General features: G+C 43.7%; 1 protein-coding gene across 1 annotated transcript; it reads left to right on the top strand.

The window, feature by feature from the left end:
- The first annotated feature begins 12,820 nt into the window (after positions 1-12,820).
- On the top strand, positions 12,821-24,770 carry LOC308589966 (interferon alpha/beta receptor 2-like). The gene is made up of 9 exons (XM_081199559.1): positions 12,821-12,976; positions 15,421-15,522; positions 16,780-16,821; positions 16,976-17,093; positions 18,193-18,365; positions 19,637-19,779; positions 22,486-22,648; positions 22,881-23,002; positions 23,255-24,770. Exons 2-9 carry the CDS (start codon positions 15,480-15,482, stop codon positions 23,981-23,983), a joined length of 1,533 nt encoding a protein of 510 aa, XP_081055685.1. The 5' UTR covers positions 12,821-12,976; positions 15,421-15,479; the 3' UTR covers positions 23,984-24,770.
- Positions 24,771-27,395: the final 2,625 nt, after the last annotated feature.

Raw genomic sequence — 27,395 nt, 5'->3', positions numbered from 1 at the left:
ACTCATTGCAGCCTTCTGACTGGGTTGGAGCAAGCAAGAGCCTAATATTCCATCACTGGCCTTCCCTGCCCCCACCCTCCCTAAAGAAAATGCTGCTTATATTGCTTTGATATGGTGGAATAAAGTCAAGTTATGTCTTCAGTTGACAGCCTTGGCTGGCAAATTGCATTCCAAAAATGCAGTTAAGGCAAGCTACTTGATGGAAGCAAATCAGCCAGACATAGGTTCTGTGAAAATGGAGGCAGAAATCTTCAACTTAACTCTTTCTCTCGCCCTTTAAATTTAAAGGACACCCCCTTCCAAAAACAAACAAACTGGGAACTGCAGTGTGTTAAGAGTCCTGGGAATTATAGCTCTGTGAGGGGTAAACTGCAGTTCTCAAGATTCTTGGGGATGGGAGAGTGTGTCTTAAATGTGCTTTAAATGCCTGATGTGTATGCAGCCCTAGTTTAATATTTCTTAACTTGGTGTCTAACAAGGTGTTGCTTTTTTAAAGGTCTAAAGACTACTTGTTTGCAGGGCTACATGGTTTCATTTAAATCCCCCACAGGAACAACAACAAAAAGCCAACAGGTTAGCTGAAGTATTTTATTTAGAAGATATATGTACTGTACCATTCGGTCAAAGAGTTCTCTAGTAGATCAAACACAGTTAAAATCCACCAAACAATTAGAAATATAAAATCATAATAATTACAATCCAGTTTAAAAAAAAATTAAACTTTCCCCCCTTAAAGTTCTTAATTTTTTAAAAGTTCAGATCAGTGCTTTTGTATTGTCACATAGTTCAGATATCTTAAAGCTGTCTCCAAACGGCGCAAGATTCCAGGGGTACCAGGCATGCTTACCAGGGTCTGGGTTTCCTTTTGGACAATGTGGGACAACAGAGACTGTGGTGTCTTTATGATATATAGCCTATTTGCACATATATACTACCTGAGCCTAGGTGGAGAGAGTGCAGTGTTCCTTCCACTGCTGCAGCCTTCGATCCTGAGAGACCTCAAACATCATGCTTGACCCTATCTTCAGCATAAAACAGGCAGCCTGCTTTCTTGCTGGCCTCCTCTCTCCAACTTTCAAAGCTGATGCTTCTTTTCTGTTCATTTACATCATCCAAACTGCAAATCTGAAACTCCCCTCCCCCCCCCTCTCCAATCTGGCATTGTCTTTTGCTAACTACCCAAAGCACAGGGTGGGGCACATAGTCTTAGTCTTATGGTTTTTCTCTCTGTCTTCTGTTAGGTCAATAACTCAGCCATTCTGTTGAGTAGATCTTCATGGTTCCTCTTGATAACTCCTCTGCCATACGGTATCCTGGACAGAGAAAGCTGAGTCCAGCTATTTAAAGTCTTAACTTTCAGATTAACCCTCCAAGAATAACTTTTATTAGACCCAGGAATTTAGGGAAATCTGCCCCCCCCAACTCATTACACAATCATGACTGAACCTTGAAGGAAGTTTTGCACAGCTAGATCAAGTGAAAGAGAGAAAATGGACCTGTGAGGCAACTGGCCTTCATTAACCAACAGGATAACTTTAAGGCCTGGAAACCGAGGGATGGTGTGGAGGTCTTACCATCCCACGGGAAAGCGGTACAGCCTGAGCAGTAAGATATTCAGGCGAAAGGATCCCTAGACTCAGCGCAGCAACAGGGCGACGGCAAGCAATTCAGCCATGTCACTTGCTTCCACCTTCCCCACAGTTTCTTTGTCTATTTCAGGCTGCCAAGAGAAGAGTCCACTCAGCAGAAAAGATAACAGGCCAAGGACATTCCCCCTCAGAATACGAGGCAGAAGGCGTGCTATGCCATGGAGCAAACACCGTCCACCAACCTCAGATGCTGTCAGGAAACACCCCCTCTCTGCCCATCCAAGATTACAGGTCACCCTTCATCTGCTTCCTTAGTTCTCTACAAGTCAGAGATGCAGAGTTAATCAGAAACTGATCAAAGACAGGCCAGCGCTTTCCTTGCCTTTTAAAGTGCCTGTGACAGTCTGTTTAATTTGACCAGTTAATAATTCCTCTTCAGTCTCAGGCCCACACATGCCTTTCTGTATTAGAGTCCTGTGGCGTGTGGGCAAGAACTGTTACATGGAGAATAATGCGAGTGCCCACACCAGCCTCCTGGGGTCACATTTGTCTCCCTTTCCATATGTTCCTCATTGCCTCAGGAATTTTTCCTTAACACATCCTGGGCCAACTTTGTCAGTTGCTTTGTCAGCGACCAATAAATTTAATAAATACATAAATAAATTAAACCTGGTCTCCTCCAGATGTTTTGGACTACCACTCCCCTCAGCACCCAGCTAGCTCATGGGAGTTGTAGTCCAATAATGTCAGTAGGCCTCAGGGTCATTGTTGCCCTTACAGAATTTTGCAGGGAGGCGGGCAGATGGGGACCAACTAGAATTAGTTGGCTCTGCCTATCATTGGCTGTGGCTCCACCTCCTCCACCTGCATGGACCTAAAATCTTAATATAACCAGAGCAAAATGGGTAGAGGGATGAAGTGAGTGAATATGTATAAAATCTTTTGTATATATTTTAAAATGAAAAGGACTCAGATAACAAAGGGCGAGGCAGGCAAACCAAATGGGTATGTGCAGGTTCAACGTTTTAATTAGACCATGAAAAAGGTTCCGACTGCAAAAGAGGGAAGTGACACAATGGCAGGCTGGGCGGGGGTGGTATTGTGACCCATTCTTGTGACAGTTTTGTTTCTTGGGCTCCAACTCCCATGAACTCCAAGCAGCAGGGCCAATGACAAGGAATGATGGGAGTTGTAGTCCAGCAACATAAGGACATTGGGTGCCCCATTGGCACCAGTTGTGTGGTTTCCTCAAACGTAAACACAAGAGAAGCAGGAATCCGAGGGAAGAGGAGATGAAGGAGGCTTGATGAAAAGGGCAAAGGACAGTGGGAACAAGAGATGTTAAGGTTTGGAGGACAGGGGGCTGGAGACAAGGGAACCATAGGGGCATAAAGCTGCTAGGACTAGAGTTTAGGCTAGGGTAAGAAAAAGCGGGGGGGGGGGACCTTACTGTGAATTTCAGTTTAAAGATGGTGTCCCCTCCATCTGGTAAACCTTCCTATGAAGGGCTGCTGATCATGGCAGCCAATAAGGGGCCACAGCCAATGGTGAGTGGAGTCATAGACAAAAGTGGGTGAAGAATGGCCAAAATGGGTAGTTGTGGAACTTCAAGATGGCATGTTTCTCTTACTCTTTTCACCACCCAATACCTTTCTCTTGCACTTTTAACAGTTGCATAGGAAAAAAATCCTGTCACTTGCAGCACTGTAACCTGGCAACCTGAAGGTCACTGCAGAGCAATGTAGGTCAAGAAGTATCATGTGTGTGGGAGGGGTGAATTTTACATAGTGATTTGAGCTAACTAGTTATTCTTCAACTTCAGGCTTCTAGTATTCTTTCGAAAGTATTTAAGAAGCCTGTTTACTAAGAGTCAATAATGCACAGAAAGGGGCACTTTCAGGGGGCCTCACAAATTCTAAGAGAGATCTAGGGATTTGGACACAGAGTTGCATTTGTAATTCTTTGAAAATTAGTTCCAAATGAATGATAATGAGAGCATGCGAGAAAAAGTATTTTTACAGCTGACACAAATGCTTTTAAGATGCAGTTTCAGTTTCCTGGTGCCTATCTCGCAAGTGGCTAGAAGATTAACAGTTTGGGGGATCCGTTTGAACCCTCTGCATACAATATATGGAACCAAAACATAGTGATACAGAAATCACAGAGTTACGGGGGCGGGGGTGAGATAGTTCCGCTCCAGCCAAAGACAATGATCATCCAAGCATTGCTAACCCACAGAAGACAAATGACACAAGGAGAGAGCAGGTAGCTATCAAAACCCAGGCGGGCTTTGAGAAGGTGATGGAAGGACTCCTGGACCCGATGGAGCATCGCACCTCCCTCCCTAAGCCAGGGAGAAGCTTCCTGGGCTTTGGGAAGGAGGCGCTAGGGGAAGATCTGGGGGACTAGCCTAGTCCCCCTAGTCCACTGACTACACACCACTGCCCCCTTGTCTGAGTCAGATCCCAGGCTGCAGGTCTTGACAAAAATGCACCTGGATCCCTTTATGCACTGAGTGTCCATTTGCAATGGTAGAGCCAGGAGCAACAAGAACCTGTCAGAACCTTCCAGCTGCCTCAGCCTGAGGTGGATGGGACCTCCTTGGAAAATGAGTCCCAGCCAGAATGCATCACATTTCTGAATGGTTTCCCCAGTGGAGGCTCTGGGACAGCTGCTCTAAAGGATGCACCATCCTTAGGTAAAAATGTAAAGGACTGCCAGTCAAAGGCGACTATGGGGTTGCGGCGCTCATCTCACTTTCAGGCCGAGGGAGCCGGCGTTTGTGCACAGACAGCGTTCTGGGTCATGTGGCCAGCAGGACTTAACTGCTTCTGGCACAATGGAAACCCATGATGGAAACCAGAGTTCATGGAAATAGTGTTTACCTTCCTGCCACAACGGTACCTATTTATCTACTTGCACTGGTGTGCTTCGAACTACTAGGTTGGCAGGAGCTGGGACAGAGCAACAGGAGCTCACCCTGTCGCAGGGATTCGAACCACTGACCTGATCGGCAAGCCCAAGAGGCTCAGTGGTTTAGACCACAGCACCACCAGGGTCCCTACCATCCTTAGATCCCAAACAGTACACCATTTTTGGACCCTGCTAAACCCAAGGCTTGTTAATTCCTAACTGATTAGGAGTTCATAATTCAAAACACATAGTTCTCTGATTTCATATGCAGAATCATTCGTGACATTCCACGACAGCCGCAATATTAAGATGAAAATGCTTGGTGAGGCTATCTATGGTGGCCTCCAACGGAGACTCTTCAAAAGCTTCCCAGTCATTACTGTCTTTACATTTCAAGATTATACTGCAGGATCAGTTAGGAAAATTCGCTCCCGCAGTCATCTCAGCTGCTTTTAGTTAAATATACTGTATTTAACCAATGTAAACCTAATGTCAACACTTTGTAATTTCAATTATTTTTTTAAATGCATGGTTTGTAATAAATGCTGACTTGTATGCAAATCAGCATCTAATTGTTTAGTACTCCCCTGTGGTTCTCTGCATGCTGTAACTTTACAGATGTTATCAAATCGCTCCATGGATAAAGGAAAGACAACAATTAAGGGTTGTCTTGTTTAAGGTCCACATGCACCATTAGTTCCCAACAGCTTATGTGCCTTCAATCAAGCAGAGATTTGATATACATCTGCTTCTTTTACACTATCCTTCCAAGAGAAACAACAGGACACTTGTTTGCTGTTTCTTTTCAGAATTAAGAAACACTTGTTTCTTTTGTTCACCAAACAATAATTTCATGGCTGGAGAACTGCCAGTTAGTCCTGCAGCCTGTTTACTGCCGAGAGATGTATTGCCTGAGTAGGTGTCAGTTGTGGGCTGGCTAAGAGTGTGTCTGTTACTCTGCAACTAGTGAGCGCTGTGTCTGCAGAGTGCCTAGACAGCCATATCTGGGCAACAGTTTCAGCTCGGACTGTAGAGTCACTTTACTAATATGATAGACGTTTCCATTCATTTTATAAGCAAGATAAGCCTTCTGTTTTTTGGTGGATGACTGACTACATCTAAACTTCTATCTCCCTTGATAAAATGGGGAATTAGGTGGTTACTGGAGGAAATGTTGAAGACAGGTGAGTGTGATAGGTTGGAAAGAGAAAGTGACATGGAGTCAGGTCAGCATTTATAAAGTAAAACAGGCACGCACCAATATTAAGGTGAGGGTCTAATTTGTTTTTTGCTTTGCATGACACCAATACGTTGTGACAACTTGCAAACCCAAGGGGATTGTTAGGCATGTACTAACTGTTCAGTTTAATTGAGTTACATATATGGGAAGTATTGCTTGTTTGGGGAAGGATGCCTCTGCTTCAGAGATACTACCTTTCCCCATCAGTCAATCCAAAATATAGTGTTGGGGGGGGGGATGTGATTCTTCATCAGCTAGCAAAGATTTAGTACAATTTGGTCAATTTGGTACAGAGGCACCAGCTTCTCCAGACGATTGAAGGGACCCAATGCGACGTCGTGACATTGCACGCATGATGTCTTGCAACATCCTGACATCGTGCACATAGCCCTCTGAACATTGAGGGGACCCAGCCCCCCCAAAATTATATGGGGGAGCAAAGTGCCTTGGCCCCCAGAAGCTGGCACCTATGATTTGGTGTGTGCTGTCAAGAATGTTGCCTGCGTGCCACTGGGCAACTACTAGATAGCACTTGTAACCTCACTGATGATGAAATACAACTCTTCTATGTTCATGATACACACACACACACATACACACCCCTTGTACTGTGTTCATCTGGGAGTTTTCTTCCTGATGCCACCTTTCCATGCACAGAGAGACCTGCACATGAGGGAGCTTTCAAATAAGCAGCCCCTACATGCATATGAAAACTGTACTTGCACCCTATCATATCTTCAGTTCTTAACAACTTCCTTCTCCAAATATGTAGTAAGGAAGTCATGCTTAGAGGAGCTCATTTACTTTTTATATTATTTTATAATATTTACAATATTTTCCTAATGAAGGATTCATTTGTGGCGCAAAAAAGAGAGCGCGCTTGCTTAATATGGTTGATATGGACATTCTGGTTCCATGTTCCCACGAGTGTGCGTTAAATATGCACATTTTCTGCCCCCATGTATCCCATAAAGAAACATAGTATATGGACTCTTTTCTTGGCCCTTCTTGTATTAAAAAATTAGGTGGGATTGCACAGATACAGGAAATTCATTTCTTGCATGAGCACCATAAGGTTGCATTCTTATACATATACCTGGGAGTAAGCCCCATTGATCTCAATGGGACTTCCTTTTTAAAGTGGCCTAGAGAATGCATGCTCCAGAGCAGTGGACAGTGGTGCTGATTGTGGCTCATAGAGAAGAAGGAAGAGAAGCCAATAGAAGGTGGAGCCATAACAAATGGCTGGTGGGGCCAACTCATTCCAGTATCCCCCCTCCCCAATCCTCTTCCCAACTGGATTAAACAGGAGGCGGTTGGGGGGCTATTGGCTTGTTGTTTTTATTTTGATTATGTATTTTGTGGTTTTATATTTTGATTTTATTCTGGGTATAGGGCGGTATATAAATTTAATCAATCAATCAATCAATCAATTGACAGCCAATACAATATAGGCAGGTGTGGTCTGGTTCAGGGCAGACTTGAACTCCATGGGGTAATTCCTCATTTATTCCAATTCACCAGCCTCCATTGCTCCTGAGGTCTATGTCATACATGTATTCTTTCATCCAAAGATGTGTGTGGTAACCTGTGTACTTGTGGCATCAGTTTTTACGCTGCACTTCATATGCAGTAATGCATATTTTTCTTAAAATAGGTTTATTTCAGTGTAGAAAATAAATGGCCCCATATTAAGCAACTGGTTTTGTACTTGTGAAAGTGAAAAGCATTTTTGTCACGTTGAAAGCAGGCCTTTTCAATCATCCAAAAGAAAGTCCTAAGCATGCAGTCATAATCTGAAATGTCCCATTGATCCACCTTTCTCTATTTGTTTGAACAGACCTGGTTTTGTACATTAGGGGCACTATTTTTTTTTAAAAAAAACCTGGCCCCTTTTTGGAGCAAAAACTTAAGTCTGCCATCTCAACATTTGCAAATCAGGTAGTTGCTTGGAAATCAATCACAGAAATCCAGCAAATGTAAATGGTAAGGCTGCCTGATATTTAAAACATTTTAGTTTATTAACCAATGGATCACTCAGTTGAATCATGCAATTTGCATATTGCCCAAACTGTAAGATTAATTAGTAATTTTTATATCGCCTGTGAAAATGCTGTAAGGCTGTGCTCATATGTACGGTACATTTACTTTGCATAAGCTCCACTGACCTGAGTGGGATTTACTTCCAAATAATCGTGCATAGAAATTGGGCTGTTGTTAACTTTTTCAATCATACTTGCTTGGGTCTGTTGTTATGTTTTCCCAGTGATCTTTTATGAAAACAGTTTTCACACATCTACTGCTCCACCTCAGAAGTTGGCATCCAAAAATAAATTGAAACAATGGTGTTTGCCACTATAATCACCATGCACATATCTGTACATAGCTGAGGTCTGCTGCTCACACTTTGATGCAAAGTGGGAGAAGCAAGCATCTATGTTTGATACAAAACAACTGCTAAAAATTAAAAGAATTACCTGAAAACACTGTACATGTTTCTTTCAGCTAATTAGGCAATCTGCCCAGGTGTTTAGCACCAAGGCATCATCAGCGCCTTAATTGGAACAGCATTAATCAAAAGCAGAAGTCTAACAATAATTAACCATGCATCATTACCATAATCTAGCCCCTTTATTACATAAGATTCACAAATTACTTAAAGTATCACAATAACCCCTGTTAATAATTATTGCCTGACAAAACTACAAATTAGCTCTTAAATTACACAAAAGCTGACAGACACAACTATTCTGTATGAAATGGGAACACAAAGCATTCCAAGAGCTGGCAAAGGCTTAAAAACCAGGGGGTGGGCAGCTTGTTTTGTAAGAGAGAAAGAGAAAGCAAAATACCTTCCGCTATTTTGCCCTCTGTGATGTGGGAGAAAGAATGAAAAACTGCTATCCCCTCTCACCTCACACCAACATGTATACACACTGCAGGCACAAGTTAAACATTTCGGAGGTCCACTGTTTTCAACGGAAGAGATAGTCACATGCCTTAATCTACCTTGCTGAAATCAGTGGGAGCAAAAGAACTTAATTTGGCTGGATCATGCCCACATAGTCATAGTTTCAAGCTGCACAAAGCTGGAATTGCTTTTGAATTTGGAGTCCTTGTAACCCAGCCTAAGCGTTTGTTCTAATATATAGTGTTCCTTATCTTGGCTATCTTCTCATAAATTACGCTGAAAATTAGCCTGATGTTTTCGCACTGTGTTCACATCTGAACTATTTTAAGCTCCTCTCCTTTTACTTTGTGTGGCAGAAACAAAGCTTATTTTTGCAGGGAGCCAAAAATGATTTTCACGTGTGTAGAAGGGCTATGGTCAGCTCTTGCCAGTTGAGCTGTAAATTACATTATTATAATATTAGCAATTATTTGCAGACACATCATTAAGTGATTATTCACAAGAAGGAAAACAAGGCAGAACTGAAAGCACTGTAACAGTGTCGCCCAATTTTAGGGACCACGGGGATCTAATTCTTCAGACCCATACAAACTTGCACAGATGAAATTTTAAAAAATATTTTAAAGTGGAACAGCGTTCCACATAGCTCTGGCCCTTACCCTAACGCCTTACAACTGCGTATCTATCCAAACATAACTGATGATAACAGACGCGCTACATGGCATCCTAAGTGTGCCTTATGGTAGCATGCCAGTGCTAAATATTCTGCATGCAAGGCGGTGAAAGAATTTGCTAAATCCACAGGCAGGATAACTAGATCCATAATCACCACATATTGAAATGGTTGTGAGGAGCAGCCACCGTTAGCTGCCACTGCTCTTCAATGGTCTTCCAACTCTGCCACCTTTCCATTAATTTTCAGTACATAGCACATAGCACTGTAGAGTTGGAGGGGACCCTGAGGATCATCTAGTCCAACCCCCTGCAAGGCAGGAATATGCAGCTGGTCCATACAGGGATCGAACCTGCAACATTGGCATTATCAGCACCATGCTCTAACCAACTGAGCTATCCAGGCTCATGCTGGACATTTTAACTGACTAGCACAACTCATTTTTTTCTGCTGTCTTCCTGCCACAGCTACAGAGAGACCTGGTGTCAGCTGCAAGGAACCAGGAGCCTTGCCAGGGCCTCACGGGGCTGATGCCTGCCTACCCACCACCACCACTGATCTCTCTTCCATTATTGCCACGAACACTGTGGCCACAAGCTAGTAGACCTTCCTCACTTGCACGGCCATGTTTATGGGTTCAGGACCTTGTTAGGTGTGCAATAATGCTTGGGCTTTGCCTCTGTGACCTTGTTGGTCTGTTGTATATTCAGATAACCTCGCCCTGTTCCTATAGCGTAGTCCTCCAGAGTAGGAGAAACGTGCGGGGGAAAACTTGGAACATGGAAAATAATGCAATACCAGTTGTTTTATGATGACCTCAAAAAGCTTTTTATTTCTTTTGTCTGTGGTCCAAAGCAGTTCCTTCTAAATGCATATTCCACACCTTATTCCAGTCGAAAAGCTTCAGTAACAGCATCATTAAGCAGGCTATTCCCCAGAACTGAGAAAAGAAAACCCACTGTAAAATAACTACAGTTATTAGGTAGCCCAACTGCACTATATAAGAGATAGTGTGGTGGTTTAAAAGCGCACAAACTCTCTGTTTACTCTTTGAAAGAAAAGGGGAAATAAAAGGAGAGCTAGGAAGCGAAAACAGCCATTGCAGTTGGTTTGGTTGTACTAAGAATAATTGCCGTCAATATTGATTAGTCCTTAGGGACCATGCTGAATTTGAAATTTGCAGGTGGTGAAATCCCAGATGATATGTACACCACTTGTTATGGCTCCTATGTTTAAACATCTCAGGAAAAAATGTGAAACTAATGGTCTCACATTGGGTATAATGTGTTATCATATAGCAAGGCTACTCCTGTCACCAAATAACAAATTCCAGAAGTGTAGCCACGTTAGTTTATATAGTAGAAAAATACAAATCAAAAGAATCTTGTAGCACTGTAAGACTAAGCAATTTATTGTGGCATGTGTTTCTGTAGGTTACAGCCTGCTTCATCAGAAGGATGCAGCAGCCTGGAAAGCTGGTAGGTATATAGTTTTACCTAAGTGAAGGTAAACCATAAGAGATTTCGGTACACAATACAATTTGTTAATGATGCCTTAGACTGTAATCCTATACTGACTTACTTGGGAGTATGCCCCACTGAACTCAATGAGATTTAATCCTGATGAGATGCGTATATAATAGCACTGTAGAAGCCAGCTTAACATTTTGAAAGTACAAAACCTATGTGACTTTAAAATACACATATGGCAGCTTCAGGGATGTGTGAAAGGTACACCCACATCTAAAGGGCAGGTTTCCACATAACATACATGGAATCCCAGACAGAGAAAGGCTCCCGCTTCAGTGTCAATTGCAGAGAAAAAGCATGAGGTATTTTGTTTGAGTTATCAGTGGAAATGTTATCTAAAAAATTTAAACTCTAAGGGTTCTTCCAGACTGTCACTATTTTATGGGAGGGATTTATGATCATTCTTATGCTACTTGGTCAATTTTTTTGATATACATCAATTCAACTGAAATGGAACATAGACCCTTGGTGGTTATGTTTTAGAAGATTAGGCTAAGGTGATTTCCTCAGTGCCTTAGGATTGTGACTATAAAAGATGCATCACATGAATTAAAGTCTGATATTACCTTCGCTATCTCCCCCCTCGCTCTTACCCACTCCATTTTTCTTTCCCCCTTTTCTCTCTCTTTCCTTCAGTATGTTTAATATTGTTTACATTTTGTCTTTATTTTAAAAATTAATAGTTTCTTCTAAAAAAAATCTTAGTAAAAATCAGGCACAATCTAACCACCGCATGAGTTTTGCGCAAGCAGATCAGGATGAATGCTGAATAAACAGGCTGTCCAAACAGTATGCATTTGTTTGTAATTAATTTGCAAAACAGATAGGTCTTTTTTTCATGGCCACTTACATATTTCACTGGAATGGGCTGGAGGACTTCCCAGGGGAAGTAAGCATCTTAAAGGATGAAGAAAGCTGTATTTCTAATGGAAATACAGACAATGTCGGCACCTGAAGCAACGTCTCCATCTTATTCAAGAGAGTGCAGTATATAGAAGGCATTCCTCAGGTATCCTAAGGCCAGACTATTTTGGGCTTCGAAATATATAACAGCATAAATCAAATACAATTTATTGTGTGAATGCATTAAGGACTTGGTTGTTGAATTATGTAGTCTCTTCTGAGAATTTGTTCCTAGAGAAACAGCACCGCCTACAGGCCAGAACACACTCAAGCAGGCTTGGGGAATCATTTTCCTTACGAAATTCTTAAGGCCTTATCATATGCAGCTATGCCCCAAATCATCTCCTAAGTGACTTTTCGGAAGAGAAATAAATTGCTATCAGCGTTTGCTCAGATGTAACTAGTTAAATGATAATTTTAGGATTATCATTTGCTCCCAACTATGGTCCAAACGTTTGTCGAGAACTTTGACTATTTGTTTGATTTTACATATAGGTTCAAATGCCAGGTGCAAATGTACATCTCATCCTGCATTTCTCACAATATGGGGCACAAGTCTGATATCTAGTACATCCCATTTAACTACTTTTGAAGACCTCAAGACGTAAATTTAATCTCCATATATGGTGGAGTTTATTTTTTAAAAAAACATTTGGAGAGTGTCGATTTATACATTTTTTCAATGTGTTGGGCAAAACCAGATCTTTGTTTTCAGAATTTCACGACTCTTTTGACACTCCGATCCAACCGTGATCAGCTGCGGTGCAGAACTCGTCGCCTGTTCTCATTTCCCATCCGCTCAGTACTTGGTTTTGCAAGTTCGCTCCCGAGACCACCACATTAAAATGCTTTAAGAATATATTTATTTCATATGGGTATATAGAGCATACGGATAACCTGCCTTTCTATCCTCGCGGATGGAACTGCGCCACCGAGCTAGCCTTGTTTCCATAATAAGGGAAAGAGACGGGCCTCTTTCGAGTACGTATTTAGAATTCCCCTTCTTCGCCCTCCCCGAGCCCGGCCACTCGCGGGCGCAGATAAGATCAGCCTCCCCGCCCGCCCTGCGTGGCTTTCGCTTTCGGATCCGGCCGAGGCGCCTCGGCTGCCGAGCGAGCGACATGGCGTCCGCCTGGAGGAGAGCCTCGAGGGCTCGGCCGCTGCAGCGGCGCAGGCGGCGGGGATGAGAGCGGCGGCGGGGCGCTCGGGCGCGGCCAGGTGAGCCACTTCGAAGGAGGCAGGCGAGGACGAGGCGCCCGAGTGTGCGCGGGGGAAGCGAGGCTGGCGGGGTCGGGGGCTGGGGCTGCGCCTCGGCGGGTCCCCCGCGCAGCCTGGAGCTTCTCGGCGAGGCGGTGGAGGCCGAGGCAAGCCGGGCTCCTCCGCCGACCCTCGCAAAGATCGGGCCTCGCAGGCTGGCGAGGAAGGGGAAGGAGGGGAGGAAGTTAGCGAGGGATGGCGGCGCACATGCGTCGTCTAGCGCCGCCTTTCCGAAGGAAATGGCAGCTGAAATAAACGGGCTGGTCTCCTGAGCGATGCTGGTTATATATAATAATAATAATAATAATAATAATAATAATAATAATAATAATAATAATAATAATAATAATAATAATAATAATAATAAATTTTATTTATATCCCGCCCTCCCCAGCCAAAGCCGGGCTCAGGGCGGCTAACAACAATAAAATAATCAATCAAATAATCACACAATCTAAAAATATTTCATTATAAAAATTAATTAAATCAAATTGATGGCAACCAATTAAGTAGAATTATGTGCAGGTTGCCAGAGGAGGGAGTCAGGCTGCGCCCTGACCAAAGGCCTGGCGGAACTAATAATAATAATAAATTTTATTTATATCATTTATATGGCTGCTGGCTTGTGTTTAAAGTGTTTTTAGGTTACTTTAATTGCATATTTCTGTACTGTACAGTAGTACCTTGGTTCTCAAACTGAATCTGTTCCCAAAGTCCGTTTCAAAACCAAAGCGTTCCGAAGCCAAGGCACACTTTCCCATAGAGAGGAATGCAAAATGGATCAATCCGTTCCACACTTTTAAAAACAACCCCTAAAACAGCAGTTTGACATGAATTTGACTGTCTAACGAAATAAAATGAAAGCAGTAAACAGTGTATTGCAGTCACAGGATCAATCAGTCAGTAGCTGAAGTGGGTTCCACAAAAATGCAAAATAAATAGCAAAAACAGACAGACCTCAGTGTAACACTCAAAACGGAAGTGTGGCACTCAAAACGGAAGCATAACAATCAAAACGGAGCACGTTCTACTTCCGAAAAAAGTTCACAAACCGGAACACTTCCAGGTTTCCACTGTCTGGGTTCCAAGTTGTTGGAGTACCAAGGCGTTTGAGAACCAAGGTACCACTGTATTGTGTCTTACATTGCATATTCAGTGTTGTGAGCCACCCTGAGTTGCTAATAATAATAATAATAATAATAATATCCCACCCATCTGGCTGGGTTTCCCCAATCACTCTGGGCGAATTACAGCATATACAAAAACATAATAAAACATTCAACATTAAAAAACAGAATATCTTATACAGACTATAACCAATAAATCAATAGAAACATAAACATAAAAATAGTCAGTTTACAGTTATACCCACATTAAAATAACTGCCAACGGAAGAGCACAGTATAAAATCCACATAATAAGTAAAGTGTTCATCATTAAGGCCCTACAAAAGCCTTCCCTGTTTTTAAATAACGTTTCTTTCAGTCGGCTCAAGTGAGCTCAACTTGCACAGGTTTGGATGGCAAGAGCGCCAGTAAGTGTGTTTGTTGCCTTCATTGTTAGGGCCAAACTACAAAGCAGCTCTTACGTATTGTATTAGAATGAAAGGCATCTTTTTTGGAAAGTGTGTGGCTTAGCATCTAAGAAACAAAGCCCGAAGTCAGTCCTGGAAAAAATGAATAATAATCAAATAATAAGTGTGCCCCAAGGGCGTTGTTGGCGACATTCTTCAGGGGCGTGAGATTGAGCAGCAGAAATCATAACCAGGCATTTTGACTGAATGTGCATGGGCTGAAAGGGGGGAAGGGAACAGGGGCACACCCACAATCCCTGCCCCAGACATCCCCACATGTTCAGCTGAATGCACTGAGAAAGTCTGAAGTGCAGCAAGTCCATGCAGGGATGGGGGGGGGGGCTTGTATGTCCCCTGTGTGACAAAATCCTGCCTTGACATGAGAACCTTAATCTTAAGTGGCTGATGCATAAATATTGTTTCATAAAGACTATTATTATTGGTTAAGGCTTCCTTTTTCAGTACCTTAGCCTCTTCTGTCACCTACACATTTCTTTCTTTTTTTCGTTCGTTCGTTCGTTTTCTTTGGGGGGGGGGTCTGCCTTGTTTTTTCCTCCACTGCTAGTTCTCCTCTAAATCTTTCATTGCCACACTTTCCCCTCCCTCAGCCCAAATTTTCTCATGCATCTTGTTTTTGGAGTATCCCTGGTATGACAAGATCCAGAAGGAGAGGGAAAGAAATGATTTGGGACCGAGTATCATATGGGCAAAAGATAATTAATGGATGCCACCCATATTAAATGATAGTTTGGAAGAACGTTTCATGTTACCCTTTTGGAATCACTGTTTTTCTCTGGGATTTTGAAAAAAAAAATGTTTGGTATACATGCAGGAGTCACATCAGCGCTTACCCACCTGTAGAGACCACCGCATAGGATGTTATTTTAAACTATGATGACATTTTTCATGGGACCACTGCATTTCTACAAACTTGGTGAGTTAAATCTAGAAAGAATTTAACAGCACACCCTTCTTTTTCTTCTTGTCTCAGCTGCCTTCTTCGCCTTTGCCAAATAAATTTGATCCTCAACTAGTTTCTAGTCTCAAACTGCCCAGGCTGGAAAGAAGGCAGCTTTTATAAATAAATGAAATTATGCTTAGAGTACTGGAGTCTCTTAAGATAAGGGAAACAGATTTTTGCCTAGCTGCTAAAGGAGCTGAAAACATGCACCCAAAGTTAAGCATTTTAGAACAGCATTTAAGTGGCTGTTATAGAAATTTAAATGGCACCTCCAGTTTCATTTGATTTTGAATTATTGTTTCTGGACTGTAGAAAAGAACATGTCAACTACTGATTGTAGCGAAAGGGGGATCCAAAATTGGTCCAAGGAAGCCTGAATTTGAACATGGAAATAAATCATGCTACTTTAAATTGAGCCCTATTCAACTAACTTTTACTCAGAGTAGACCCATTGAAAGTAATGACCCTGACTTAACAGGTGCATTCATTTCAATGGGTCTGGTTAGTTGAATCATGTTTTGGGGGAGGAGCGGGCAAAGTCCCATTGCACTAATGGCAATTGCTGCGCTGGCTGCCAACAGCACAACAAATTACCTGAATACGGCCCAATTTTTTTTAGACATGTTTTATATTGATCTCAGTATAATGTAGAAACATTAATATTTTAGAAAAAAATGTAAAGACTAGGAAGGAGAGAGAGTGCAGATATGTGGGATGTGGAAGGAAAGGCATTTTCATTGGCTTAGGACTACTAGGAGCCATGGAAGAGGAAAGGGGGAATACAGTGGCACCTCTGGATGCGAACGGGATCCGTTCTGGAGCCCCGTTCGCATCCTGAGTAGAACGCAACCCGTGTCTGCACGTGCGTGGGTTGCGATTCACCGCTTCTGCACATGCACATGACGTCATTTTGAGCGCATGCGCGAGCAGCGAAACCCGGAAGTAACCCGTTCTGTTATTTCCGGGTCGCCGCGGAGCACAACCTGAAAATGCTCAACCTGAAGCATATTTAACCCAAGATATGACTGTAGAACATACCTTAGCTAGCCCAAGGTCCCCTGACTTAACACACATTATCAAACTTCTCCAAAACTTGTGAAAGCCACAAATCTCAGCTGTTGTGCTTTTCCCAGGAAGTACATTCCACTCAGCATACAAACAGTTTCAAGAGCGTTTTCTACATTGAACAGATACTTTAAAATTTCATATATCTATTGTTTTAATTTATAGTGTACATCAGTGCTCTGATCTCTGCTCTGTGCAGTTTACTTGGTAAGTATTTTTAAACTTCTTAACATTTGCTGCCTGGTTCACGTTGTATGTTGTTGCTTAGGAGGAGCAAAATGTACAGCTATTTCATCATGTATGATTGGCAAAAACCTCGTACTCACCAGTACTTACAACTGTTCTTTTTCGCCACCACAAGAAACCTCGGTTCAACTCAAGTTGAAAATGGAGCCACAGGATTTTGAGTACATATTGACGTGGGAAGCTGGAAATAACACAGGGACTCCCTGCTACAATGTGATGTATAGAACGAGAAGGTACCTATCCTTTTTCTAAAATACATTCCCACATTTTGTAAATGATTGTGAATGACTGATATGGTGCAAGATCATTATTGGCATAGGTGTATCTAGTTATGTTCCTGTTATATGAAGAACAGAAACAAAGTGTTATCTGGAAGATTAAACACTAACAAATTTGATATGGCATGTGATTTTGCAGACTGCATTCCACTTTATCATGACTTTTGTATTGGCTGGGGATATGCACCCATAAACTGGATAAATATTGAGTCATCCGCATTCTAAGAGAGGAGTTGCCCTCTTTCCAGGGGTATACCTTGCGGTTGGCTAGGTTGGCCCCTGTCAAGGGTCTTGGGCCAGGGAGGTACACTCTGGCTCAGAGTGGCTGGATGGGAAAGCAGTAAGCAGAGGGAGGTAAGAAGGCAGAAAGATGGATTGACTGACTGACTGCAGAGGAGACGAGGGAGACACAGCAGAGCAGTCCCAATGGCCATGGAGGAAGTCACTGGTGATGAAAAGCAAACTTTGACTTTCTGGTCCATGGTTTCTCTTGGCTTCGGAGGCACCAATACATCTCCTTGCCAAGGGCACAAGGGACCCTAGGTACACCACCGTTTCTTCTGCACTGCCTTCCCACAGACCTGAAAGCCATCTCTCTCACTCTCCTCATTCACAAATACAGCCCTCTGTCCTTTTCTCATTACTGGAGGTGGCAGTAGAGGAGTCCAAAGGAAGCATTTCCTCCTCAGTCCTGCTTCCTTTGGCTCCTCACATTGTCACATGGACTAAAAAAGCAATAAAACCTGGTAGATTAGCTATAGTTGCTAAAAAAGCCTAGTTATTCTCAACAACGAAAAGGGGGTGAATCTCAGAAACAGACTACACATGAAAAATAAGCATATATTTGAAAAGCCACCAAATGTACTTTTGCACTGACATCCTTCTCACAGAATGGGACACTTCATATCAAATTAGGTGATGAGGGTGAGTAAATATATGCTTGATCTCACTCCAGAATTCTGGACAACTTTCATGTGATGCTTTTGAATTGCTGCTTTATATCCAGTTGGGAAGTACTGATTGTTCATTGGCTCCTCCTTGTTTCCATTTAAAGTTATCCAACACCAAACATGAAGATTGTCACGGAGTGTTCCAATATCACACGTTCATTCTGTAACTTGACAAAAGAGTTTACAGATCCCTACGAGTCATACAAAATTGTAGTGGAGCAGGTCACAGAAGGCGGAGTGCATTCTTCAGATACTTCATTCAGTCCATATGCTGACAGTAAGTAATTTGTTCCTTATTTATGTTTGAAGCACATGCCTTATGTTTCCTATAAGTCCTAGGTCAACCGCACAGGTTTCACACTGGCCAAGGCAGAAGGTAGAGGCCAGTTGTCAACCCCACTAGGTCATCTCCCAGCAGGCTCCAAAGCTGTCAGTGCCCTGCCCCACGGGCAGAGGAAGGGGGCGGGGGGAGTGCAGCACCACTGGCACCATGGGGGAAGGGGGTACCATCACAGCTGCCCCCCTGGACATGTGCCACACCCCAGGACGTGCACCAACCTCGCCTCTGCCTGCTCACCGCCCCCGGTGCCAGAGCATGCAGCTTGGCCCCTGCCCTGCCCTGCCCTGCTTCTACTTGTTTTAATTGATGCTGCCGAGGCTTCCACAGTGGCAGAGCGCTGACACCAGCAACCTCATGCAATTCTAGCCCCCCAAATCCCCAAGACTCGCTCCTTCTTCAGTGTATTATTTTCAGCTATTTAGATCATCGTTCTTTAAGTGCCAAGAGGTCTCATGGTCCTGACAAGCTTTATCTCCAGCTCTCTATGGCCATCCTCTTGCTTTTCAATGGAATGAATGGCAATAGTGTGACACCACACTAAGATCAGAACTCAGGACTAAGCGGCATATTCAGAGCAGACTTTCGGGAGCAGAAATGAGGATCAAAGAAGGCTGAAGGCCAACAAGCTAAGAGGCTTAAAGTTCAGTTTTGGGAAATTTCTAATCAGTAGAACCCCCACCCATAGGCGCCGACTCCATGGGGCTTGAGGGGGCCCGAGCCCCCTCAAAAATTTGTTTGGGGGGCTCTGCCCCCCCAATAATCTCCGGCGCCCCTCCAGCAGAGCGCCATCACCACCCCTCCCCCAGCCCAAAATGCACAGGGTCGGGCTGCATGCCTCCTGCCCTCCCTCCCGAGCAAAAGCTCCACCCAATTTCCTTCGGAGCTGATTAATAGGCACAGCACGCTCTCCCCTATTCGCTCACGAGGAGGCGGCGCCACTTTATTTGCATATTCATGAGCTTATTTATTATTCATGAGCTTTCCCGCCCCCCCCCCCAAATATTTTTTATAAGTCCGCGTCCCTGCCCCCACCGTACCTATTTAGCCTTCAGTCTGAAAGAAGCATACCTGGGAGAAAGTTGTATCATTTCATTTGAGATCTTATGTCCAAGTTAGTAGTGCATTGGATTGTAATTTCATTAATTTCTCTAGGGCAGAGCTTCCCAGTCACATTGATTCCTTCTTTTCTTCCTTTCTTTGTTCAACAGCATGCCTAACACCACCCCAGTTTGAGATTTCTGCTTGTCCAAGCTGCGCAAATGTGACAGTGAAACTTTCAGCCTCGTTACTTCATGTATACCAAGAGCTTGATTATACGGTCACAGTGATAAGACACAATGTCAAGGAAAAGGTCGGTTGCTTATGATTAATAATAATAATAGTAATAATAAATTTTATTTATATCCCGCCCTCCCCAGCCAAAGCCGGGCTCAGGGCGGCTAACAACAATCAAATAATCAAACGGTAAAATAGTTACACAATCTAAAAATATTTCATTATAAAAATTAATTAAATCAAATTGAAGGCAACCAATTAAGCAAAATTCTGTGCAGGTTGCCAGAGGAGGGAGTCAGGCTGCGCCCTGACCAAAGGCCTGGCGGAACAACATCTGCGGGAAAGATGTCAGGTCCCGCAGGGCCCTAGTCTCTTGTGACAGAGCATTCCACCAGATTGGAGCCGCAGCCGAGAAGGCCCTGGCTCTAGTTGAGGCCAGCCTAACCTCTCTGAGGCCTGGGACCTTGAGGGTGTTATTATTTGCAGACCGTAGGTTTCTCTGTGGGGCATACCAGGAGAGGCGGTCCCGTAGGTACGAGGGTCCTAGGCCGTATAGGGCTTTAAAGGTTAAAACCAGCACCTTAAACCTGATCCTGTACTCCACCGGGAGCCAGTGCAGCTGGTATAGTACCGGGTGAATGTGATCTCGCAGCGAAGACCCCATAAGGAGTCTCGCCGCGGCATTCTGCACCCGCTGGAGTTTCTGGGTCAGTCTCAAGGGCAGCCCCACGTAGAGCGAGTTACAATAATCCAGTCTGGAGGTGACCGTCGCATGGATCACAGTGGCTAGGTCAGGGCGAGAGAGATAAGGGGCCAACTGCTTAGCTTGGCGGAGATGAAAAAATGCCGCCTTTGTTATAGCTGTAATCTGCGCCTCCATAGAGAGGGAGGTATCGAAGATTACACCCAAACTCTTAACGGACGGTGCTGGCACTAACTGTACCCCCGTAAGAGATGGGAGTTGCCCCCTCAATCCCATATCGTCCTGTCCCAGCCAGAGGACCTCTGTCTTCGAAGGATTTAACTTCAACCGGCTCCCACGTAACCATCCAGCCACAGCTTCCAGACATCTGGTCAGTGTGTCTGGGGCCGAGTCAGGATGGCCATCCATCAACAGATAGAGTTGGGTGTCATCAGCATACTGATGGCAACCCAGCCCAAAACTCTGGGCAAGGGGGCGCATAAAGATGTTAAAAAGCATCGGGGAGAGAATCGCACCCTGAGGCACTCCACACACCAAGGAGTGGCGCGATGACGATTCCCCCCCCCCAAGCGCCACCCTCTGTCCCCGACCAGAGAGAAACGAGCGCAGCCATTGAAGGACTGTGCCCTGGATCCCCACGTCGGCAAGGCGGTGGTCCAGGAGTTCGTGATCGACCATGTCAAAGGCTGCTGACAGATCTAGAAGAATCAGCAGCCCCGACCCGCCTCGATCCAGCTGCCTACGGAGATCATCTGTTAGGGCGACCAGAGCCGTCTCGGTCCCATGACCAGCGCGGAAGCCGGACTGGAATGGATCCAAAGCAGATGTTTCATCCAGAAACCTACCAAGCTGTTCAGCAACCGCTCTCTCAATCACCTTACCCAGGAATGGAAGATTCGATACCGGGATCTGAGGGATCTAATGATGTTTTCTTTAAGAGCGGACGCACCACCGCCTCCTTCAGTTCCCCTGGGAATATCCCGGTACCAAGGGACAAATTGATGATATCCCCCAGGGGGGCCCGCACCTCATCTGGGCACGCTCTAATCAGCCATGACGGGCACAGGTCAAGAGGACAGGTGGTGGGCTTTCCAGCTTGGAGGAATCTGTCCACATTGGCTGGAGATATCCGGTCAAAGTGGTCCAATACTGGACCCGAGGACAGTCGAGGGGCCTCCAGTTCCTTTATTGTATCCAAATTGGCAGGGAGGTCATGGCGGAGCAACAGGACCTTCTCCGCAAAAAAGCTCGCAAATGCCTCACAGCTGTGTGTCAGATTGTTATTTAAATTTGGCTGTCCTTCAAGGGACGTTAAAGACCGAATTATACTAAATAAATGGAAATGGTAGACAGTATCAAAATTAATTCACTTCATCTGTAAGAAAACTGCTATTTCTGTTTCTAGTTCAGGTATATCCAAACCTAATGGTTCTGCTTCCTGATCCATAGCCCTGTCTATCCTCCAAGGCAGGCCTAGAGTTCCTGTCTTGGTGGGTTTCACCCATTCACTTCAATGGAGAGGGCAGCTCCCCATGTTTTGTCCTTTCTGTGGCTGTTGACATTCAGATAGACCAGAAGGGCTGTATATATTGTTGGAGTGCCAGCAGGAATTGCTGGATTGAGATGTTTTGGATTAATAGGGTAGACTACTTCCCATGCCAGTACTTTAGGATTGGGCATAGCAGTAGCTTAACCAGAAGAGTCCAAAGGTTGGAGGCTACGTTGGTATTGCTGTGCCTTTGCACTGTTGCTGCAAGAAGAATTGGTAAGGCAAATATTTAGCAGATGAACAGAAATGATAATGTTACTTATATATAGCTTTTTGTGTTTCCAGAGCACTTTAGGAAACATTTTCATAGGTATCCTTACAATACCCCATGACATAGGCTAGTGTAATTATCCCCCCATACTACAGATGCTGGGCTTTGACTGCAAAAGAGTGTGCAAGGTTGTGTATTGACCTCATGGAAAGGTGAGACTTTCCACATAACAGTCAAGTGTGTTTCATCAGCCCTCATATTTGCATTTGTCCTTTGTATGACATACTCAATTGTCAATCTTTTTCTTCTTCTTTTCTAGCGTGTTGTCAATACAACCAGACAAGAGAGTTTCCACACTGTCATTGGAGATTTGAGTTTCAATACAAATTATTGTATTGCTGTTGATGTGAAAACAAGTCTAAATAATCAGTGCGCTCCGTCTGTCCCCAAATGCCTTATCCTCAGCTCCAATAATATATCAGGTATAATGAATTAAGGGGTGGGGAGGGGTTGCAGATAATTAATTTAAAATTATTATTTTCTTAATTAAAAAAAACTAATAATAGATTATTGCTTTTAGTATTTCAAGTAATGGTTTTTAAAAAAATATTATGAATTTTGGTAATCTAGTGCTCTGTGTGCCCAATAAAACCAGAGTGTTTCACAATAGCCCACATATTCACTGTTCTTTAATCACGTTCTTTTTTCTTACAGGTCATATTATATTGCCAGCGTTGTTGGGCATATTAATGTCGTTGACAGTAGTACTCACTCTATTTGTCCTGTATAAAGCCGGTGTTATTTGCTTAAGATGGAGGAAATGGCCAAGAGTCTTGGTATGTAGCCTTGGGACGGATTCTTTTTTTAAGATAAATAGCTTAATAAGCTCTACTGTACGTATGTATATAGAAATTTATTTATTTATTTTCTATTGTCGTCTTTTCATGGAACATTCATTGTTCAAAAGACCTAACGGTCAGTCCCAGGGTCAATGCCAGCTACATAGGGTCAGGTGATATGAAAGTTTGCCCTCTCTGCCTCTCTCTCCTCTGTAATCTGTAAATTTCAAAATTTATTTTTCTTTTCAGAGCATCACACCAAAATTAGACTATTCCCTTTTTAAATCAGAACCGGAAGAAGTGCACACCGTCCAGGTCACCCAACAAAGTAAAAAAAAAGTATGTGGATACGATTCCGATGAAGAGGACAGTGAAAGCATTGCTGGAAATGATGATTTATATACTGCACGTGGTTTTTTGGGGCAGACTTCAAAGTCCTGCTTGCAGGAGGACAATGCAGAGCCACCGTCCCTAGACTGCTCATCCACTATAAGTACAATAGCTGACCCCCAGGATGAGGAAACAGAAAACCTTCTGCTCATCGGCTGCTCATCTGCTCCAAGTGAAATGCCTAAACCTGTAGATGTTGAAGCAGAAAACCTTCAGAATGATATTAGCAAAGAAGAAAGCCCAACAATTCAAATATTTCATCCTTCTCCTGAAGTGGACTCCCCTAATGAGCCAGACCTGGAGTGCAGCAGCTGTTCCAATGTAAACTTAAATACTGTGGTGCTAGGAATATCTGGCAAAAATGTGAATGCTTCTGCAACATTAAGCTCTTGCCAAGAGAAGGCTGCAGACTTGAAAGAGTTGTGTGTTTCTGATGCATTCGAACCGAAACATATCACTGATGTGCTGGAAATGCAGAACTCTGACATTCATAACCTCTCTTGTTCCTGGCATAATTCTAATGGGTCTGGAGAAAGTGAGTCCTCGGATTCAGAATCGGACTGTGTTGGTGAATACATGAGCAGATGAATCAAAGATGAATAAAAGAATAGCATCTTCCTGTACGATATATATTCCTATGTCAAGGGACTGGGTGGGATCTTCTGTCTAATGCTATCAGTATTGTACAAGTACATATGAAAATGCAGCACTGTTGTGAATTCCCACAGCATTAATATCATTTTCTATTCACTTTTTTTCTTAACGGGGGGCAAGCCACTTACTAGTCTGCTTCCAGTATAACTGAGTACCCATAATCTGTCATGGCCTGGTTGGATGCAGAGAAATGATGGGAGGAACCAGCTGGGGGACCACCAAGGGAAGAAGGCTCAGAGCCCAGGGAGTGGTGGTGGGAGGACAATGAGTGGTCAGAAGGAGAAGACAGAGAAGAGGTGTCGCAAGCTAACAGGGCTCAGCCTGCAGAGTCTGTGGTAGAGGGAAGTCCAGAATTGGAGGCAGAGACTGAAGCAGGAGGGTGGGAGGAGAGAGGCCAGGAGACAGAGATGAATCAGGCTGATGAAGGCTCCCTGGTGTTTTCTTCTACTGCAACAAGCTCCCCTTCCTCTTGTCTCCTAGAACCAGAAGGGGCATGAAACGTGCAGCGGAGAGATTGGTGATGCGCAGACATAGCCTCCGATTGCTTGGGGGGGGGGGGGAATCCTGGAGAGGAGAGGACTTAGGTAGCTGTGGGTAGGTGGGGACCTTCAGTCTCAGCAACTGCTTTATGGGCACAAACCTACCAGGTATGAGTTGCTGCACTCATTAGGCCAGGCACTTCTGTACAGATTGTGTTTTTGCTAATAAAGAGTTAACTCCAGCTTGCACAGTGTGACTTACTGCTTACTGACTCCTGAGACAACCATTTGTGAAAGCTGGAAAATAAATCCAGCGTTTTGTGTTTCTAGAATAGAATTACAGTGGTACCTCAGGTTAAGTACTTAATTCGTTCCGGAGGTCTGTTCTTAACCTGAAGCACCACTTTAGCTAATGGGGCCTCCCGCTGCCGCTGTGCTGCCAGAGCACAATTTCTCTTCTCATCCTGAAGCAAAGTTCTTAACCCGAGGTACTATTTCTGGGTTAGTGAAGTCTGGAACCTGAAGCGTATGTAACCTGAACCGTATGTAACCCGAGGTACCACTGTAATTGCAAACATGCATCGCAATATCTTCCCATCCTGTTCTATGTTCATTCTATATAACCTCTGTCTTGAGGTTGGATTTGTCGATCACAGTTGATCAGCTGTGCCACTTGATCATCAAGTGGTGTTGACCATGGTGAAGCTGGTAATTAATTGACTGTGAATGGATTTCCTGTTATCTGTAATACATAGCCTAAGACCCTGAGGGTTGTAACTCATTATGCCTGTTTATTCAGAGAACTGGAGGGTTCAGGGCCTTCAGATAGACTATATGTGAACTTATGCTCGGGAATGCATTCATTGTGCCTTGTGATCCAATTCATACCTTTGTTTGTTTTTCTATCAGTATGAAGCACCCTCACCCTCAGATTGTTGGCAGGCTTTAAACTGGCTCTGATTTTTTGCGTGGCAAAGACTCCAGTGTTCTAATTAGAGAGGTGGCAAAGAGAGATGCTAATATACTTGACCTCTTTACTGTCTGTCACACTGGGATAATCTTTGATCAGTTTCTCATTGCAGAGAATCTGATTGTAGCAATTGTTGGAGTGGCTGGACGTAGGAAGGGGTTAATTTCCTTCATGAGCATAAATCACCCCGTGAGTGAGGTAAATCACAGGTGCAAGGTCAAATGAGCCAGTTGCAAGGTCAAATGGCTCGGAGCCCAGACTATATTTGTGATTAATGTATGCCAGCTAGTTCAGTCTTGGTTAGTTGGTATTAGAGGAATGATGATATTTTGTATATAGAATCATAGAATATGAAGGGACCCTGAGGATCATCTAGTCCAACCCCCTGCAATGCAAGAATATGCAGTTGTCCCTTACGGGAATCGAACCCACAACCTTGGTGTTCTCAGCACCACGCTCTAACCAACTGAGCTACCCGTATCTGAAAAGCCTACAAGCTGGAACTTCCTTTTCTGTGTATAACTTTTATTCAGAGCTGTTTGCTAAGCTTATTTACTTCTACAACAGTAAAAAGATTTGGACCTTAGTCTGCTACTGTGTGGTGTCTGGTACTGCGAGCAAGATGCACACACTTGCACTGAGTGTGCATCTTATATCAGATTCCCAACAGCAGTGCAATCGTGTAATGTTAGCCTCTCAAACTGCACTTCACTTTCAAACGTGTTGCTGAGGGAGCTTAACTATTAAATGTCCATTCTAAATTGCTCCTGAGCCACGAGGTTCCTTTTTAAAAAATATAAAGACATCTCTGTGGCTTAACTATGCATTTCAATATAAAGAGTAGTTAGCACCTAAAAGTGTCATTTGATATCACCATCTTTCTAAAATACAGAATAATTTATATCTTCTATATCAGCTTACAGCAGGAAGAGCCATTATGAGTGGCCAGTAAGATTTCCTAAGGCCCAGCAGGTTGTTTCCTGTAGCTCTGGAGAGCTCTGGTTCAGACTAATGAAAGCTGGAGTAAACAACATCTGCGTGACCTATGGTTCCCCATCATTGCTGTGGTTGCACACATATTATTAGACTGTACTGCTTACCATTTGCAACTATGGCAGATGTTTGTGAAGAGTCAACATATTTGGGGGAGAAATCTAGAATTCAGCTTCCTCTTATCAGCACATCACACCTTAGATCAGGTAGTAAATAGCTAACTGATCCCCTTGAAGGAACAGGTGCCTCGTCTGGGAGTATTCCTGAATTTCAGTCTGCCACTGGAGTCCTATTTGGAGTACTTACATCCAGCATAGACTGATTTGTGAATAATAATTTATTTGTACCCCACTCCAGCTATGTCCATTCACAGACCTGGTAGTCAGGCCTCAGTTTCCCTTGGTCAAGAGACCTCCTCTCTGCTACTGCCATACCTTCTAAGTGGGGCTGCCCTTGATGATGGTAGGGCTGGTGCAGAATGAGGCTGCTAGGTTGGTGAGTTGGGTGCCCCATTAGCTAAAGTGGTGCTTCATGGTGCTTCAGGTTAAGAACAGTTTCAGGTTAAGAACAGACCTCCAGAACGAATTAAGTTCTTAACCCGAGGTATCACTGTACAGCCTACGTCCCATGCCCCCACCTCCTAAGTGTTTGTATTTGCCTTATTTCGGTTCACCACTTTGTGACCTTAAGGCAGTGATGGCCAAACTTGGCCCTCCAGCTGTTTTGGGACTACAATTCCAATCATCCCTGACCACTGGTCCTGTTAGCTAGGGATGATGGGAGTTGTAGTCCAAAAACAGCTGGAAGGCCAAGTTTGGCCATCACTGCCTTAAGGTAAAGGGCAGATGTAAATATCTATATAAATAAATAAATAAATCCCTGTTGGTTGCATTACTGCAGAGAA

The sequence above is a fragment of the Podarcis bocagei genome, assembly GCF_964188305.1.
Source record: "Podarcis bocagei genome assembly, chromosome: 6".
Lineage (NCBI taxonomy): Eukaryota > Metazoa > Chordata > Lepidosauria > Squamata > Lacertidae > Podarcis > Podarcis bocagei.
The sequence above is the reverse complement of the archived record's forward strand: the minus strand, read 5'-3'. Positions and strand labels throughout refer to the sequence as shown.